General features: G+C 36.3%; 1 protein-coding gene across 2 annotated transcripts in view; it reads right to left on the reverse strand.

Annotated features, from left to right (window-relative positions):
- Positions 1 to 1,723: 1,723 nt before the first annotated feature.
- LOC145688289 (vezatin-like) overlaps positions 1,724 to 17,152 on the reverse strand; it is a 110,609-nt gene continuing 95,180 nt past the window's right edge. For both annotated transcript variants that reach the window (XM_081762286.1, XM_081762285.1), the window contains exons 6-7: positions 12,167 to 12,449; positions 1,724 to 3,779 (exon numbers count right to left, since the gene is read on the reverse strand). In XM_081762286.1, the coding sequence (XP_081618412.1) occupies positions 2,187 to 3,779; positions 12,167 to 12,449 (1,876 nt within the window). In that variant the 3' untranslated portion in view covers positions 1,724 to 2,186. The remainder of the gene's footprint in view (positions 3,780 to 12,166; positions 12,450 to 17,152) is intronic.

Genomic DNA, 17,152 nt, shown 5'->3' on the forward strand with positions numbered 1-17,152 from the left:
GCTTTTATAACATTATATCAATAGTTTTTGGTAGTCCAAATTACAAGTTCTGACAAATTACATAATTTTAAGCAGCATTGGCAACTTCACCAATGTCTATCATATCTCCGAAACGGTTTGAGGTATTAAATTACTGTAAAGGGCAAAATGATTTGTTGGTCTATTCGAAACCATGTAAATGCTTGGATATGACACTTATCTAAGAATTTGACGAAATAAAGCTTTTTGAAACAAAAATAATCAAATTTTCAACTCCTTGTACCTTCGTTTGCATTTAATCGAAACATACCATACCCATAGTATTAAACACTAAGCTAGTTTGGATGTGCAGTCCTCCTTCCATCTGAATTGTGCTATTAGTGTGATATTGGGTTCCAAAAATTGAAGGCTTATGATACTGTAGAGTTCTTAGCTGTCGACACTGAATAATACTGTAAGTTGTACGTATAATAGTGTAAATTTTCATTTAAAATATTAATAAACTGATTACCTGGTTCATGTTAGTTTTACTTCAGTAACTTTACATAAGAAAAAAATTCTGAACAAAGCAAGTTTTAATTAAAAATAACTGTCTAAAAGTTTTGCCAACTAACTACATCTCTTGTCTTCCCAAACACAGTACAATACAATACAATAGAGATTTGTCTCTAAATATAACAAAATCCTTGAGACTGGTTCTGAAGGAGGCCAGATTTACTGAAACAGAACGTGGCTGTGTTATGAATTGGAATGCAGGTCTTAAAATTGAAGAGCAGTGGGGAAAGTTATTGAAACAAACAAACAAAAAAAAAAAAAAAAACCCTTAGTTTGTAGCTTGTTTATGTCTAGAAGTGTCTACCAGACCAGAGAAAATGGATTTTTTTAGCTGAGAACATTCTGATGAGCCAATTAGTGTTCAGAACCAGTTTAAAGGATTGTGTTATATTTAGAGACAACTCTCTATTGTATTGTACTGTGTCTGATGAAGTCAGGAGGTGTGGTTAGTTGGTGAAACTGTTACACAATTATTATTCCTAATTAAAACTTGCTTTGTTCAGAGATTTTTATGTTCTTTTGTGAATAAACTGACGTAGTGTTGTTTGAAAAATATAACTTTATGTTGAATTGGCAACACTGTTTATCTATTAATATTGCAAAGTTCAGCCATTTTTACCTAATAGTTTAAAAATTATATGGTTGTCTGAAGTTAAAAATACTCATTCTATATGGTTTATGACGGTCTACAATCGAAGTTTGAGCTTTCAGATATCAATTATTGCCTATATCAAGTGTCACTTCTAGAGTAATTTGATTCTAAAACATAGAAAGTACACCGATAACGGACATACTTAACAGTATCCGTGGGAGCTGTTTCGTGATTTTGCGGAAAATCGTGCGTTTTTCGACCATCACCAAGCCCTTCCCTAGCTGCTGAACCTTAGCAATTGGCATGTCGTCATTTATTACGTCACCCTATTGGATAAAATCATGTGTAGTGAAGCATGCTACTGTTAACTTATGGCATTTTGCATCTGCTTACTGAAATAAGTGGATCTACAACTAGTTAATTTTTCAAATTGAAATGTATGACTGGTAGCCATGGAGAAAGTTTCAAATATATAACTCAGAGTTCTTATAATGCTAAACTTTACGTAGTAACATCACAGAGCACAAGACGTACAATTATATATAAATCGTAAGATTCCTAAAAATGGACTAAGAATTTTTCAACTGATACTCTTAGTTCATATAAATATATTAATCAGTTTAATACAAACATTTAATTTTACAATGTAAATTGTAAGATTCCTGAAAATAGAATTTTTCAACTGACACTCTCAATTCATACAAATACATTAATCAGGCTAATACATACACTTAATTTTACAATATAAATCGTTAAGATTCCTGAAAATAGAAAAAAAAATCAATTGACACTCTCAATTTATACAAATGCATTAATCGGGCTAATATATACACTTAATTTTACAATCGTTTAACAAAAGTTCATTGCAAATATATTAATACATAGTTTAGACAAAAAATTACAGAACTGTAGTATGTATAATTCATACAAAATAACTGCTTTAAAAAATAAAAAAAGCTGAGAAATCGCTTTAAAATTTCTTTTAAACAGTAACATATAACTAACATATGACGAATTTAACAAAACGATAATCACAGCGAAGAGGAATTGACTTCATTTGTCACGACAAGTCCTTACGATTTTCATCTACTAATTCACTATCAGAATCTTCACCTGCACCGATAAACGTTTCCACCTCCTGTTGAGTATTCATGAGCTGGAATTTTGCAACAGCTTGTAACGCAAGATTTGACTCAAAGCCAGGAATTGAATATTCTTGAAAATCCGAGGTAGTGGTTGCACGTATATGTCGAATATTCGATACGCTTTTTGCTGGTCTGTGTTTAGGTGCTGGACGTTTGAACCTCGGTAAAGGCCACAACGGACTGCTCTCGAGACAATCGATGCCTAATGGTAACTCTACCGACTCATCACTAGATTTGTTATTAGGTTTGGATTTAACGTTATCTGCTAAGTAATTAACACCAGAAGAATTATCACTACCGAATTTGTTTGAATTATTATTAGTGCACAATACTGAATTTTGACCACTAGATATAGAATTTGGTATATCATTTCTCGATATTTCACTAGTTGTAGTTTCAGTTTGTACCTCGAGAGGTTCCACTAAATGATAGTCAAGAGAAAAGGGATTTATATTTGACTTGAGATTGGTTGTTCCGTTTGACAGTGGAATATCTTTATCTTCCTGTTGCAAATGTGACGTAGATTCAACTTTATTTGCAGTTTTTACGAAACTTTCTGATGGCATGTCAGCATGTGGTTCACAGTTGATGACTTCTTGTTTCTTCAGTGAATTGTCTTCTTTTGAAAGTTCGACGATGGATTTCTTTTTCTTGTTGGCCACTTTATGAACAGCTTTCGCTTCTCGCTCCTTCCATTGACGAGCCTTTTCTATTAGAACCACTTTTAATTCTTGCAGTAATCTACGTGAATGTTCCTTTTCTTCCTGCTTTTTCTGTTTCTCTTCCGGAGTTAACGCAACATAGTCACTATCACCGTCACTCTCATATACATCACGAGTAATATATGCTTCAAAAATTTCGTCCTTAACATCTGGATCCAAATCCGTAAATCCTACAGGTATTGGAGATTTAATTCTATCTTCATTTTTATTGTCTTCCACTGGTGTCACTGAAAGAGTCGTCGTAGTTTCATTGCTAGAAATTTTCAATTTTGATACCTGCAGCAATGCTTCTTCGAAACAATCCTTACAGGTTATTAATTCTTCTAGCATTTTTGTCAATTGTTTTTCAACCTCCTGCAAACCTTCTCCGTCCTTTTCTTTCGACTCTTCATCATCAGTTGCGATGGTATTATTCTCTTCTTTTTCTAAAATTTCTTCCAATGATCTCACACCCATCAACAGGGACTGTAAATGAAGACCAGCGCTACGAACAGCCACAAACGTGTCCACATACTTCCAACCTTCTTTCTTCAGCGTTTCTTTCTTCTTGCTGACATCATCATCTTCATTTGACTTGACTTCAGAAGCACCATACGAAGAAAACAACTTGTAATCCTTGTTCAGTTCTTTTAGAATATCAGCACATTGCAACGATAAACTATGTGTGACTTCTGTAACTGATTCCAGCTGCAACTTGGAACCCTTGATCCACAAATCTGGACAGAAACATAACGAAAGACGCCGAAGGAACTCAGATTGTAGCAGGAGGTAAGTGTGATAAACGTCCTGAAATATGAAACAAAAAATATCAATGGAACGAGAGAAAAAAGGTCCAATCAGCTTACACGTTTTAAGAAACACACAAATTAACTAAGATATTTACAAAATAATGCAGCAATGTGAAAAAAGAATGCATTAGCGTAAATCCATATCAAACAACCAATGGTGGTTGCTGACAAAATTTATTGTATTTCAATTTCTGCACCCAAAATTGTAATATATTTAGAGAGTAGAAAACAAGTATTCATTCATTTTTTTAGATGTTCAATTTCAATTTGAGAGGCCATTTTGTATAGGCGAATAAGCCTGTTTTGTACTTCACAAAGGCTTGTGGTAAACGCTGTAGCTCCGTTAATTTTAAAGATATTGATTTCAAACAAAAAATACATTTGAAAGAAAATTAATTGTAGAACATTTTATGTCCAGTAAACATTTAAGATTATTACAATACAAGTACCTTTTAGAAATGTATAAAAGAAAGTTTTAAAAACGAAAATTCTTATCTCTGAAATTAAAAATTTTAAAGAAAAAATAACTCTCCCCATTATTTTTTTTTTTTTCTAGATATAGGCTTCGTAGTATACTACTTCCTAAACAAATCTGATACTCGAGAGTCTTGTCCTTCTTTGGCTATGGGTTTTCAAACGTTGTGATTTTTCCAAAACTGACTATGTTCAGCCTGAAATATCTCACAAGGGACACGGTTGGGAACTCTTAATTTTTGAGTTGAGTAGATTTTAAGTCTAACGTCCCTTTCAGCAGTGGGAGCTACTGATTAACGTGGAATCCGAACCACATGAGCTCCTGCCGGGAATCAGCTCTTAATTTTTCATAAAACAATCGCTATTTACTAAAGTGCAACTAAACTAATGGTTTATGCTAGAACTAAACCATATGTTAGGTATTACAACATATAGTTCAGTTCAATTGTGCATGTTTTTCTTCTTTATTTATTGCAATAATATTTTACTAGGTCAAACTAAATGGTAAACATGTTTGGAAGGAAACGATTATCAAAAAATAAATAATGTTTTGTCTTATGAAGCTTTTGAGCTTATGGAGTTCATAAACTAGTCGAGACCACTATATTAATAGGAGATCCTATTTAGAAGCTTCCAGTTTAAGCAAAATACAAAGAATAATAAAAAAAAAAAATCATTTAAAATCGGCGCAGCCAAACGACCCCCAGCCTTTGCATTGAAGCTAAAACATCTTCCGTTAATTGCAACTCTCCCAATAAGTCATATGTGTCACGAGCGTGCTGTTTCAGTGAAGCGCTGATAGTATCGATTAAGGACTTGATGCGAGAATTTGGATATTTTACCGATTATTTCTAGAGTATCTATGTGAATGTTCAGGTATTGTAGCTCCATTACCTAGAAGAACTACATGTAGATGCGGACCATTAGACTCGTAAAGGAGGAATAGGGTGGCCAGATTTTTAATTCAGATTTGAAGAGTATCTGTCTATATACAAGATGCTGTAGTTTATATCATGTTTACTACGGGAACTGGTGAATCGTAAATATTGAAGAAACAAGTGAGAAAAACAATAATCTTTATTTTTCCATCCGCATGGCTCCAGAACTTCATTCAAGACCACTAAAAATGACAAATTGTATATATCAATCAGTAAGATTCTAAAGAAAATATCAATTGAGTTCACAACAGGTCAAGGCTTCAATATCAGCAAAAAACTATGTACAGAAATCAGTCACTTTTCTTCAGGAATGACATTTTAAAAAGATAAAAGTAGAAGGATTTAACAGCTGTTTGTGTTTTTAGCTTAAACTGTGAACTGTGTAAATAATATATTACAAGATAATGCTACTAATGGGTTGTTTCGATTTACAACTTAAAAAAAAAAAAAAAAAAAAAAAAAAACGTCACAAAAAAAAAAAAAAAAAGAGAGAGAGAGGTGTTAACCAGACGTTCCAAGAACGACATATTGGGATCACTACTACCTCCAATTACCTTTTTGTCTACCAACTTCGGTTAGATCTGTAGATTATAAAATGTATTTCCACTAATGTACCGAATGGATTTTTTTACTGTACAAAAGAACACTAAAAGAAATGAAACACAGACAATATATATATATAAGCGTTTGAAATGTGGGTAAGGCGAAGCATTGACAAAAATTACTGTATGGGATGGAAAAGGAAATATCGGAGAAAATATGGAAATAACAATATTGGGATAAAAAAATGGGGAAGAGAGTTCTTAGCCCATTGTCTGAGAAGAAATTATGTAATGACGCATGTAGTGGAAAGAAAAGAGAAGGGTAAAAGTGTTGTAAATGACCGATATAAAAAGGACAATACTTAAGTGTAAGCGTACAGAACCTGCCAATAACAGCTAAATATATATATTTTAGCATTAGAGGAGTGATGACATTGCTTTTATAGATCTTATAAATGCTTCAGTATTCGATATACTGCAAGAACACATTTCGTGAAAAACTAAACAAAACTAAACAAATAAAAGAAATAAAATATTGCCACTAAAAGCAGTACATGATATAGCATGTGTAAAAATATGCCAGCTATGTCTAGAAAATATAAGAGTATAATCCTTTGTATCTAAATCGTTAAAGCTCTTGCCTTCAATGCCGGGTTAGAAATTTAATGGAAACTCATATTAAACTGCAGGTAAACGTCTCACAAAGTTGGACGCCGAAAAGTTAACGCTAAACTCCAAACAAACAAAACGTACAGATATTTTTCTCTAGTTTTACTTACACTCAGGTTGTGGTAGGCGCTACAGCCTATGAAGGGTTATGGTCTGCTAAATGGCAAAAATCAACTGAGCGATTCGCTATCAGCGCATCGAGTCCCAGTGTTATTATTTCTAGCTTTCTACACCGAAGTCCGCTATTCTTTATTCAGCTAGATTCCAAACTGTCTCATAAAGCAAGTTCAACATTGGAAAATCTACGCTCCCACCGGAAGGTGAACTCTGGATCACGCGCGCTTCCCACATAGCTACAGAAATATGTCGAAAACCACATAAGCAATTTATATTTTGTATTCTTGGAGACGAGGTTCTGAGAAATATGATGGTAGTTATGGTTCTACTACAGTAAAAGAAAGAACTACAAAACTTGATTTTAAGCAGTAAAATAAAATATCCAAATTAAAATTGTTCAAACTGGACAAGAGTTAAAATGATCTTACGTTAGAATGATCTACATGGTTAAGATAGTGTTGTCATTAGTGTTAGTGACAGTAACAATGGGGTACTTGTTACTTTATGTTTGTAATCAAAAATATAGTTTTATCAAAAATTATATTCTAAGATTATGAGAAGCATTTGACAGTGCCTGTCAGACAATTCCCGCTGGCCGGTCACGTTTATGAAGTATCGGAAAAATTATCAAAATAAGATTAAGGCAACAAAGCGTTTGAAACTTCGACTGTATACAATCGCTCCGTGGATTAAATACCAGCGTAGGACGTTTGTTGTTACATTTGACAATCCTAAGTAGAAATAAACAGAAAGAATGTTAAATATTCATAACATAACAGAAACTGGAAAAAAGTTGGAGACACGGTCCTATTTCGAAAATATCAACAATGAATACAAAGACTCATTTCACATCTCCGGGCCTTACTGCAGCCTTGTGGATACTATGCTTACCTTTTGTGTGCTTTCTCCCATGTTCACACCACGCTAGTGGTAAAATGACTAAAATGTTTGAAGAGACTGGTATGAAGCAGGCAGACTTAAGGGAGTCAGAAAACGAAGCGGCACAGTGTCGCGTTACAACTATGGTCAAAATGCTTCAGATTCTCGAAATTCAATCTATTATAAGTGTGGAGTTTAATACAAGTACGGAAGTCACTGGTCAGTCTTCGTACTCATGAACATCTTTTAAGCTTGACATACTTTCCATTTATAAAAATGCAGGCTACGATAGTAACCGAACCGTGAAAATTTTCAACTTTGAAATGACATCTTTTCCATTCTCCTCCTCCGTTTTCTTACTTCGCACTATTATTAGCATAATTTATTTTTCATATCTCACACTTGTCCATCCCAAAATCTGACCCACCCACCAAATCAGAATGTTCTGCACATTCTTGCTCCTTTAGGATATAGAAATCAACCGTCGGACGCTTAACTAGTGGTTTCATTTGACATTTCTATTCATTCATCATCCTGCAGCAAATGATCTGGAATGCAGTAATTGAGTATGGGTGGATGGAGTATAAATACGAGTAAAAAAAGAAAAAAAAATGAACAGAAGATGTAAAGTGTCAGTGCAGCAGCTTTCAAATAAAGAGGAATACGGGAGAAATTTTGATATGTTTCCTCCTTTGATAGTCAGTTACATCACTTAATCTTGTAAGATGCGAACAGAAAACATCACAAGCTTGATAATAATGTTTGTAGCCATTAATCATAGTCCTGAGTTATGTTTGAAGGTTTTGAGTAAGATCCCCTCTTATCCAAAAACTAATATTTTTTTTAGACTTACTACAATGCTTTGGTTCCATAATGTGGAACAGATCCCCTGACATAGTGTTATACGTTTCAGCCAAGTAGGAGGAATGAATGCCCTCTACGAAACTAGATTATCCTGTTGTTATATTTGTTAAACCGTATCTTGGCACTTGATAATACAGTCATGTGATACAACACATAGATCATTTCTCATTGTGCGACAGTATATGCATTTTCTTTAGGTTGTCCATACACAAGTTATGTAGTCCGTTCGTTAAGATGCGTTTGAGGTCTGAAAACAATCGTTCAACATCCATTGATGTGATAGCACATATATTGGAGCACTCATAATTTGGTAATTCATATCAACATCAACTGTGCTTTTTATGTATTTGGTTGGTCAAGAATAATTCATCCTCTCCGGTAGGAAGAGTTAAATTCCATATCTCAAAGGTGAGCTGCAAGCAATGTGACTTGTAGTTTCGGCAGAAACAACAACAAACTTTAAGAAGCAACTATAAAATGGCAAGTATGTGATGCAGCAGGGCGTGGATTACAGAGATGTTCTGCAACACTATGTGATACATTTCTGTGTGCATATGGACCTGGACTTCGTCTGATGGACGATAATGTCCGACCACACAGGCCTCAGTTGATATAGGAATAAATGGAGCATGAGGACATCACACGTCTGAAGTACTCAGTTCTATCACCAAACATTAAGTCTATTGTGCATGCCTGGGGTGCTATGGCTCCTGGATGCTAGCTCTACCTCCATTACCACGACCATTATCAATCCCGAAAGGATCATTATCCCAGAATGGGGAAGGTTACCACAGGAAATGGTAAATGACCTAATCCATTGTATGAGGATCCCTTATGTAAACTATGCACCTTTTGGGGTTCTAGGTGCAAATTGTGTAGCACTACCAATCGTAGGATGCATGGGCGGAGTTATGGAAAGGGGGTATGGGAGGCATAGCCCCCCCCCCAACGTTTTGACAAAAAATATAAATATCACCTATGTATAAGATGGCCACCTACCAAGACCTCCGAGACCGACCAAAAAGTCTGTCCACCCCCCAAGCAGATAATTCCTAGCTCTGCCTATGGTAGAATGTATACTACCGGTAGGAAAGACTACACAATCCATTTCGAGTGTTACTGAATCGTTCACTTTTGTACTGGTTCCCAGTTATCTATCTCACATTTTCTGATACTGCAGACCGGCACAGATGCTGTTTTTGACCATTTTCTATGACTCAGTAGAGAACCAGAAGAAACAAAAAATGGCAGTGAATCCTATCACATGTCAATTCAATCAAATCAAATGCATTTTAATCCAACGTCTCTCAGATTCTTCTCGGCCTATGAACAAATATTTTAAAAAGAACGAAGAATGTTTCTTTGAATTTACTCACCATTTAAAAAATGTAAAGTTTAGAATGTTTTCAAAAAATACTAAATAAAGCGCAAGAAATGACAACACTGACTATAGCTAAGAATTTTAAGTTAAAAGTCCACAACACTGTTATGGTAGGGCTTATGTGCACACTCAATAGGGTGATGCACTGTCAACGCAGAGATTCACTGGCTCTTCAATTTCTTCAAAGTACTGGGTCATCACAAAAATATATATCACTATCGGGAACAGATTTCAAACTATATACACAATGCACGCAATATAACTACTCGGTTGGTTGGTTTGGAGTTCAACGTACCGTTCAGCACCGAAGCTTCACGAGATGTGAATTTAAAAATTTAATGTGAAATCCGAACCAAATGAGCTCCTGACGGGAATCGAACCCAGTTCTTACATGCTGAAGGTGCATATGCTAACAATATATAGCCACGAGGGATCTCAGATAATCATCTGGCTACAACGGAGCACTTCAGGAAAAAAACTATCAAACTGCTTACAAGGAAAGCTATCCAATTCCTCGAGGAGTATCGCATTAAAACTTGCACAAGTGGAAGGACAAGTTGAAAGATGGAAACATACTCACTCCGACGGAGAAAAAGGATACACTGAAACCACAACGCAAAAATGACTCTGTATAATAATAATAATAATAATAATAATAATAATAATAATAATAATAATAATAATAATAATAATAATAATAATAATAATAATAATAATAATAATATATTATTATTATTAGTAGTAGTAGTAGTATATCTTTGTCTTCTTGCCGATCTGTCATTCGTATGGGTTGAGGCGTCAAGTCAGCGATTTCAAGGTCCCGGGTGGGGTATGATGGTTTGTGGATTCTCAAACCTCCATAACAGTGCTAGAGAACAATCAAGACGAGCCGAAGTCCTTCGTTAGTGAACGGGCTCAACAATACATTTGTCTTCTTCTTCTTCTTCTTCGTATTATTATTATTATTATTATTATTATTGAGCTGAGCGAAGCGAAGCTCTTATACTCGGGTTAGCCGTTTGGTTGTCCGCGAACTCCTCCTAGACCGTTTGGCCGATCTCAACCAAACTTAGCACGCTGATAGAGTATGTCGTGCTGAGTGACAACATAGGTCGAAATCAAAAATCCGATGTACCATCGAGGAATAATCACCGAAAAACGCTTCTTGATTACGTAGTTTAAGCTCGCTCAGCTCATTTCATTGCAATCGGGTATATCCATTGCATTCCTAGTTATTATTATTATTATTATTATAGAGCGATTTCTGCATTGTGGTTTCAGCGTGTCATTTTCTTCCATCGGGTAAACGTGTTCGTTTGGAACTTATTATCGCTTATCGTGTTCCATTTGACATCGATTCGCATCAATGACGTACCAGAGACCACATTCACCACCGACTGTTATCATCTTGAGTGTGCAACATTTGTCTTCGTGAGAAAACAAGTTCCAGTGTATCAGATTCATATTACATCCAAGGCATGTATGACCAGATTACATAACTTTCAGGGGCTATGGGGGAAAATCATTATATTTCCTGTTCGACGACGTTGCGAATCTTCGGAGTAAGCATGTTTCCATCTTTCAACTTGTCCTTCCACTTGTGCAAGTTTTAATGCGATACTCGACGAGGAGTTGGATAGCTTTCCTTGTTAGTGAATTTTTCACTTGTATGATTCTTCGTCGCATTTTGACGCACGGAATCTAGGTCATTTCTAATATTTTTTTCTAAGAAAAATTCCACTGTTACGGTTTCCTTAGCTACAAGTACTTATATCTACGTTCAACATGGGAAAATTTCTCGCACAGTACTACGAAGTTAATATTACAATACTTAAATTGAATTTTTCCTGAGGAATGGGTAACGTAATTGTAATTTTGTACCATTCAAGCGGCAATAAATATAACTCTCATAATACATTTTACGTGACAGTCCCCTCCCCCCTTACCTCCGACTCTGTTTAGAATTATAAATATTTATGATAACTTTTTTGTTTCTTTCTTCACTCAAGATAATCGACAATACTACATATCACAATATTTAATACATCATCTCATATACCCTGTATACCACTTTTAAAAAAGAGCTCCAAGTGACTATATGATTAGCGTACGAGTATTTGGCGCGGGACGCAAGAGTTCGACTCCCGGTGAGAGCTTATGTGGTTTGGATTCTACTTTAAGCTGTAGGTCCACGTCTCATATAACCTCGCTGCTGAAATGGACGTTGAACTCTAATCAACCAACCAAGTATTGAAAAAAGAAGTTATTTAGGAAAATAATAATTTCTCTTTCTGACCAATTTGCTAACGCAAATGGTGTCGAGTCTGATTCTCAGACTGAGATCCCATTTTATGCAGTATGTCTCGTCTAATATAATCTGTGTTGAAAAGAACGAGAAACTCTAATCAATAGAAAAAGAGAATCTCAAATTACGCAATCATGAATTTTCATGTAGGCTGCTCCATCTCCAAACATTATTTGAAAAGTAATCCTACAAAACATATTTAAAGAAATAACTTACCTGAAGAACCTTCACAGACAGATCAACGCTCTTGTCTGGATGGTATTTAGGAAGACCCAATTCTTCAAGCTCAATAAAAGATAAATAATGATTGACATTATCCACGTGGCCGGCCAAAGGAAATACTTTCACCAATTGACGAGTAGCCGAAGTAACCAGATTTGCTGCGTCCCAACCAAACTCGTAGATAGCAATACGAAGTCCTGGCATCAGTTGCCACCGTTTGGGATGACAAGTAAGGCTTGAATCTTCAAGACGCCATACTGGACTACCTGTATTTATTCTGAAAAGCAATAAACTCCTACTTTAAAATGATATATATCTATAGTATATGTTATGTTATAGTTTATATAGTATACTCATATTTCGCTTCGAAAACCATGTACAGTGATGCTAAAGCATGTCAAGGATTCCGAGTAGTATGGGCGAACTCAAATATACTTGTTTGTTTAAAATGCGCTCTGAACGATCAAAATTATTACCAACTTATTTTTTAAATTGTATTCCCTAAGGAAAAGAGGAACGATTTCTACAAACCAGAAATACAAGCACGAAAATTTGCTGCTACCACAGACAAGTTGAGAAGTTTGGTATTACTACTCGAAAAATCTGGAGGGGTGCACGGTTACTCGGTGGTAGAGGGCGTGGAGTCCCTGGTTCGATCCCCGCCCAAGTAAGTTTGTGGTGGACAACGTCGTGCCCGTGTTTTCTCAGAGTACTCCTGTTTCCTCCCACATTCTAATTCCTCCAATTTTTCCATTATCATTCACTTGCCTTAATCATCGTTTCCTTTAGCCTCAAGGGCATATTCGTAGGACGTTAAACTAAAAGATTTCATTTCATTTTCCGAAAAATGTAATTTCTGAGAGTTCAGATTGCACGTAATTTTTGTTGAGTTTGCCCTCACCATCTGGAATGCCTCATACTTTCATCATTTATTTCAATGTTGAATATAAGTCTATTCAAGACATTAGTTCATCTTTCCATACTATTCTTAATGCCCTATTTTTTTTTCAAGCCCTTCTTCAAACAGACACACACACTACCCTTTTCCCCAGACTATAGGACATAGTTTTTCGTTCGGCTATTTGGAAAAGTTCATTTGCTAAATTTATGAAATTTTGCATTCCATAGTTACATTTAACGGATGATTGGATTTCCGCCAGAGCTCTAAATCAGAACTGCGTATGCAAAAAGCTTTCCTAGCTGTTCTTGTGGCTAGCGTGCGTGCCTTTACTGCACGAGGTTCCGGGTTTGTTTCCTGGTGGGAAAGTATCGAACGCGCAATAGTTCAGATCCAACTTTACACATAGGCCTCTTCCTATATAGCTCCGTTGATGACAAAATACGTTAACGGTAATCAATCAATCAACAATCAGATACACTATTTGGATACTTGGAAGCTCATTTAGTAATTAGGAATTTTATATTTCTGGGCTTTTGACACCTATGGTTTTTAAAGCCACCACGTATGAAAAATCACCCTACGAAGGTAAGTGGGGGAAGGGAGAAGGGAATGAAGGAAGCGGTCTGGAAACACTGTTAAGTATCATCCCGGCATTTGTCTCGTGAACGACAGAAACTTAGGAAAAAACTTTTTCAGGATGGCTAGCAGAAGGCAGCTTTAACACCTTTCCGACAGAGTGTCTCCACCGGGAATCGAACCCAGGGCCGCTCCTACTACGCTACACGGGGACACTTTGGAAGCTCTCGTAAATTTTCCTATACATTAGTCAATATTGTATATGAAGATATAAAAAAGATGAGTAGGTATAGTTACACTGCTTAAAATGATGTATTTGTGGAAAATTAAAAAAATATATATATTGTCGCTTTCTTTTGCCTCTATAACATTAAAGCAAGTTTTTGATAGCTGTAATTGCGTTCTCGCCAGTGTTGGGAAGTAACGTAACGCAAGTAACGTTTCCTAGTAACGCGTTACATTTTTTTTCCAAAGTAACTGTAACGGTAACGCGTTACAAATTTTTTAAGTAACGTGCCTAGTTTGCGCTACTTTTTTCGCGTTACATTTCGGACGAGTAACTACAATATATGTATATTTTTTTCGGAAACAAATGTTTCTTTCCTGTAAGTGAATTTCTCAGAATGAAACAATCGAGCATGAACTACGTATGCCAGTGACCGACAGTCACAGACACACAGAGAAACAGATAAATTTGTAGTGCCACTTGCTGTTTTTTGATGATGAAGACAGCCTTAGGGAAATGACGTGTACTGATTGCAAGCACCTGGAAGATTTTGTCGTAGATTTTGACAGCTCAAAATCAATGCATTCAGTGAGTGAACTAGGAGTGCAATGATACCGGTAGTCTATTTTACTTTAATTGGTGTTGTTTTTATAAAGATGGAGAATGAAAATATTTTACTGTTCGAACATTTGAAAGAATACTTTTTTCTTAAGAGCTGAGAATGATGGTGGACAGAATTTAAAAGTAAAGTGTCTAAAGTGCCCCGGCGGAAAATATTTATCAACAACTAGGGTGCCATAATTAACGATTTACAGTAAGGGGTTAATATGAATAAACTGTTTTGATGAGCAGACCTACTTTATTACTAGACAATAGTTTGCTGATGATATGTAATATTGGAGTTCTTTCAGATCAGTTTGCTTATCCTAGAGTCCCGTTGATTATAGAGTAGTGTAATGTTTCTCTATATTCTTTATTTTTAATTTTACATAACAACATTGTTATTATTATATAATTAGTTTAGCAGAATAATTATAAGCAACCATTTTTTCTAACACATAGGGATGAGCACGAGTCAAGCTAAAATTCGACTCGACTCGAATTCAAGTCGAGTTTCGAGTCAAGTCAAGGGTAATATCCTCGAGTTGAATTCCGAGCCGATTCTTTTTTTTGCGTCGAGTTTCGAGTCCAGTCGAGTTTGATAAATGGCTCGTTCGTTTTAAGTCGTTTTGAAATCATGGCCTGATTACACTGGAAAACGAAAGCCATGAGAAATGTAAGCTAAACAGTAATATGGAATACTTTTAGTGTTGCTCACGAGATGGGACACTACTTGCATCTCGTCTCGTCTCGATAACGAGACCACAAGAGATTTTTTTTTATAACAAGCTCAACTCGCCTCGGCTCAACGGAGAAGATGGCTCGAGCTGACTCGGCTTGGTAGGGATGAGCCATTTGCTCGGTTCGGCTCAATGAGCCGAGGGCTCTAGCCGAGTCGGTTGGGTATGCTGTTGGCTCGGCTTACTTCTCGGTTCTGGTCGATAGTGAATGAACTGTGAGCCAAGCTGCTAGAGTCGTTGACAATTCTAAACCCGGGCCGAGCAGTTTTGAAGATATTTGGCCAGTGCCCTATAACTTTTAACAGTGTTCGGCTCGAGCCCGAATACTCAACCTAGACCCTTAACCCAAATTCAGAAGCTCGTGAACAATGTCCTTGACTCCTAGACTTCACGACTACCGAGGTTGGCATTAAACTATCTTTTTAGTATTCAAATACAAACCGCCTACCTTGCTTTTTATATACAGTATTATAATTAATAATAATAATAATAATAATAATAATAATAATAATAATAATAATAATAATAATAATAATAATAATAATAATAATAGCGGTAGTAATAGTAGTACGGAAAATTGAAGTTATAATTTTTTTCACATTTTTAAAGTTTCGGACCTAAAAGTAACGCGTTACTTTCGAAGTAAAGTAACAGTTACTTTTTGGGGGCAAGTAACGCGTTACTAACGCGTTACATTTTAAGAGAAAGTAAAGTAACTTGTAACGCGTTACATTTTTACAAGTAACTTACCCAACACTGGTTCTCGCAATATCTCAGGAAAGTTTTGAAATATCAGACTGATGTAAACGACACTATGAATCTTTAGGACTTGTGAAAACCATCTACGTGATTGAATGTGATACTCATCGAAGCCGTTTCTCGAAATGAAACCTTTTGGAAAAAGTCAATTTTGTAATCCCTTCTAACTCTGTCCCTATTTATTCAAAATATATGATATCGTGACCACAGTATGTGCCTTCATCTCCTGGTCGTCCTCATGTGTCTACCGAGGTGGAAGACGCGAGGTTAGTAAACGAAGTGCAGTTAGACTTACTGAGGACGACTAGACAGCTAAAGGAAGCTTCTCACTTTCCTGGTATTACGCAGACAGCGCTCCGAAGATTTCGTTATACTGGTTACATAGCCCTGCTGCTGCCAGAAGAAGGAAAAAAAACTCTCAGACGAACACAAAATTTACCGATTCGCATTGCATATGCGAATGTGGATTACAACTGGGAAACTGTGGCTTTCTCAGATGAATCCGTATACACAACATCGGAAGAGGGGCGCCGTTTTGAGTATCGTCCCAGGGGCATTCGACATGACCCCGGGTATGTGGGAGCTTGCAATGCATTGGTCATGTATCTATTTCATATTCGGGTTGAATTTCCAGTCGCAGTGCAGGACAGCTTCACAGAATTGAAGGGTACCTCGACAGCGCTCAGTACTTACACATCATGATGTCATTCAGTTCCAAATACATGAATGGTTCGCAGGGTAGCCTGACACTGATTTAATTCACTGAACGCCTCGTGGAGGAGACCTCAATCCCATGGAAAATGTGTGGGGAGAGGAGATGCGTACTCTAAAGGATAGTTGGCCTGAGGCAGATCAACCAAGAATTTGGGATGACCTGTGGGGCCTTATTTCTGAGGCATGGCTGGAAGGGGGATGGATTTGTCGGTCATCTAATAAATTCCATGCCCACAAGAACGCAACATGTAATATTAGCGTCCCCACCCCAACTCCAAAAACAGCCCTTTTTAGGACTACTTTAAAAGTTTCTGAAAACATTTATCATAGCAATCATCCTTTGTATCATAGTTTCGTACAATTCTGATAATAAAGAAATGTCTCTCTTGAAATTGAACTCAAGACCTGACAATTGGGAATCCCGCGCTCTACCAATAACCTAACATGAACACACTTACGAACCC

This window comes from Thermobia domestica, chromosome 6, assembly GCF_964235325.1.
Source record: "Thermobia domestica chromosome 6, izTheDome1.hap1.1, whole genome shotgun sequence".
In the NCBI taxonomy this organism is placed as follows: Eukaryota; Metazoa; Arthropoda; class Insecta; order Zygentoma; family Lepismatidae; genus Thermobia; species Thermobia domestica.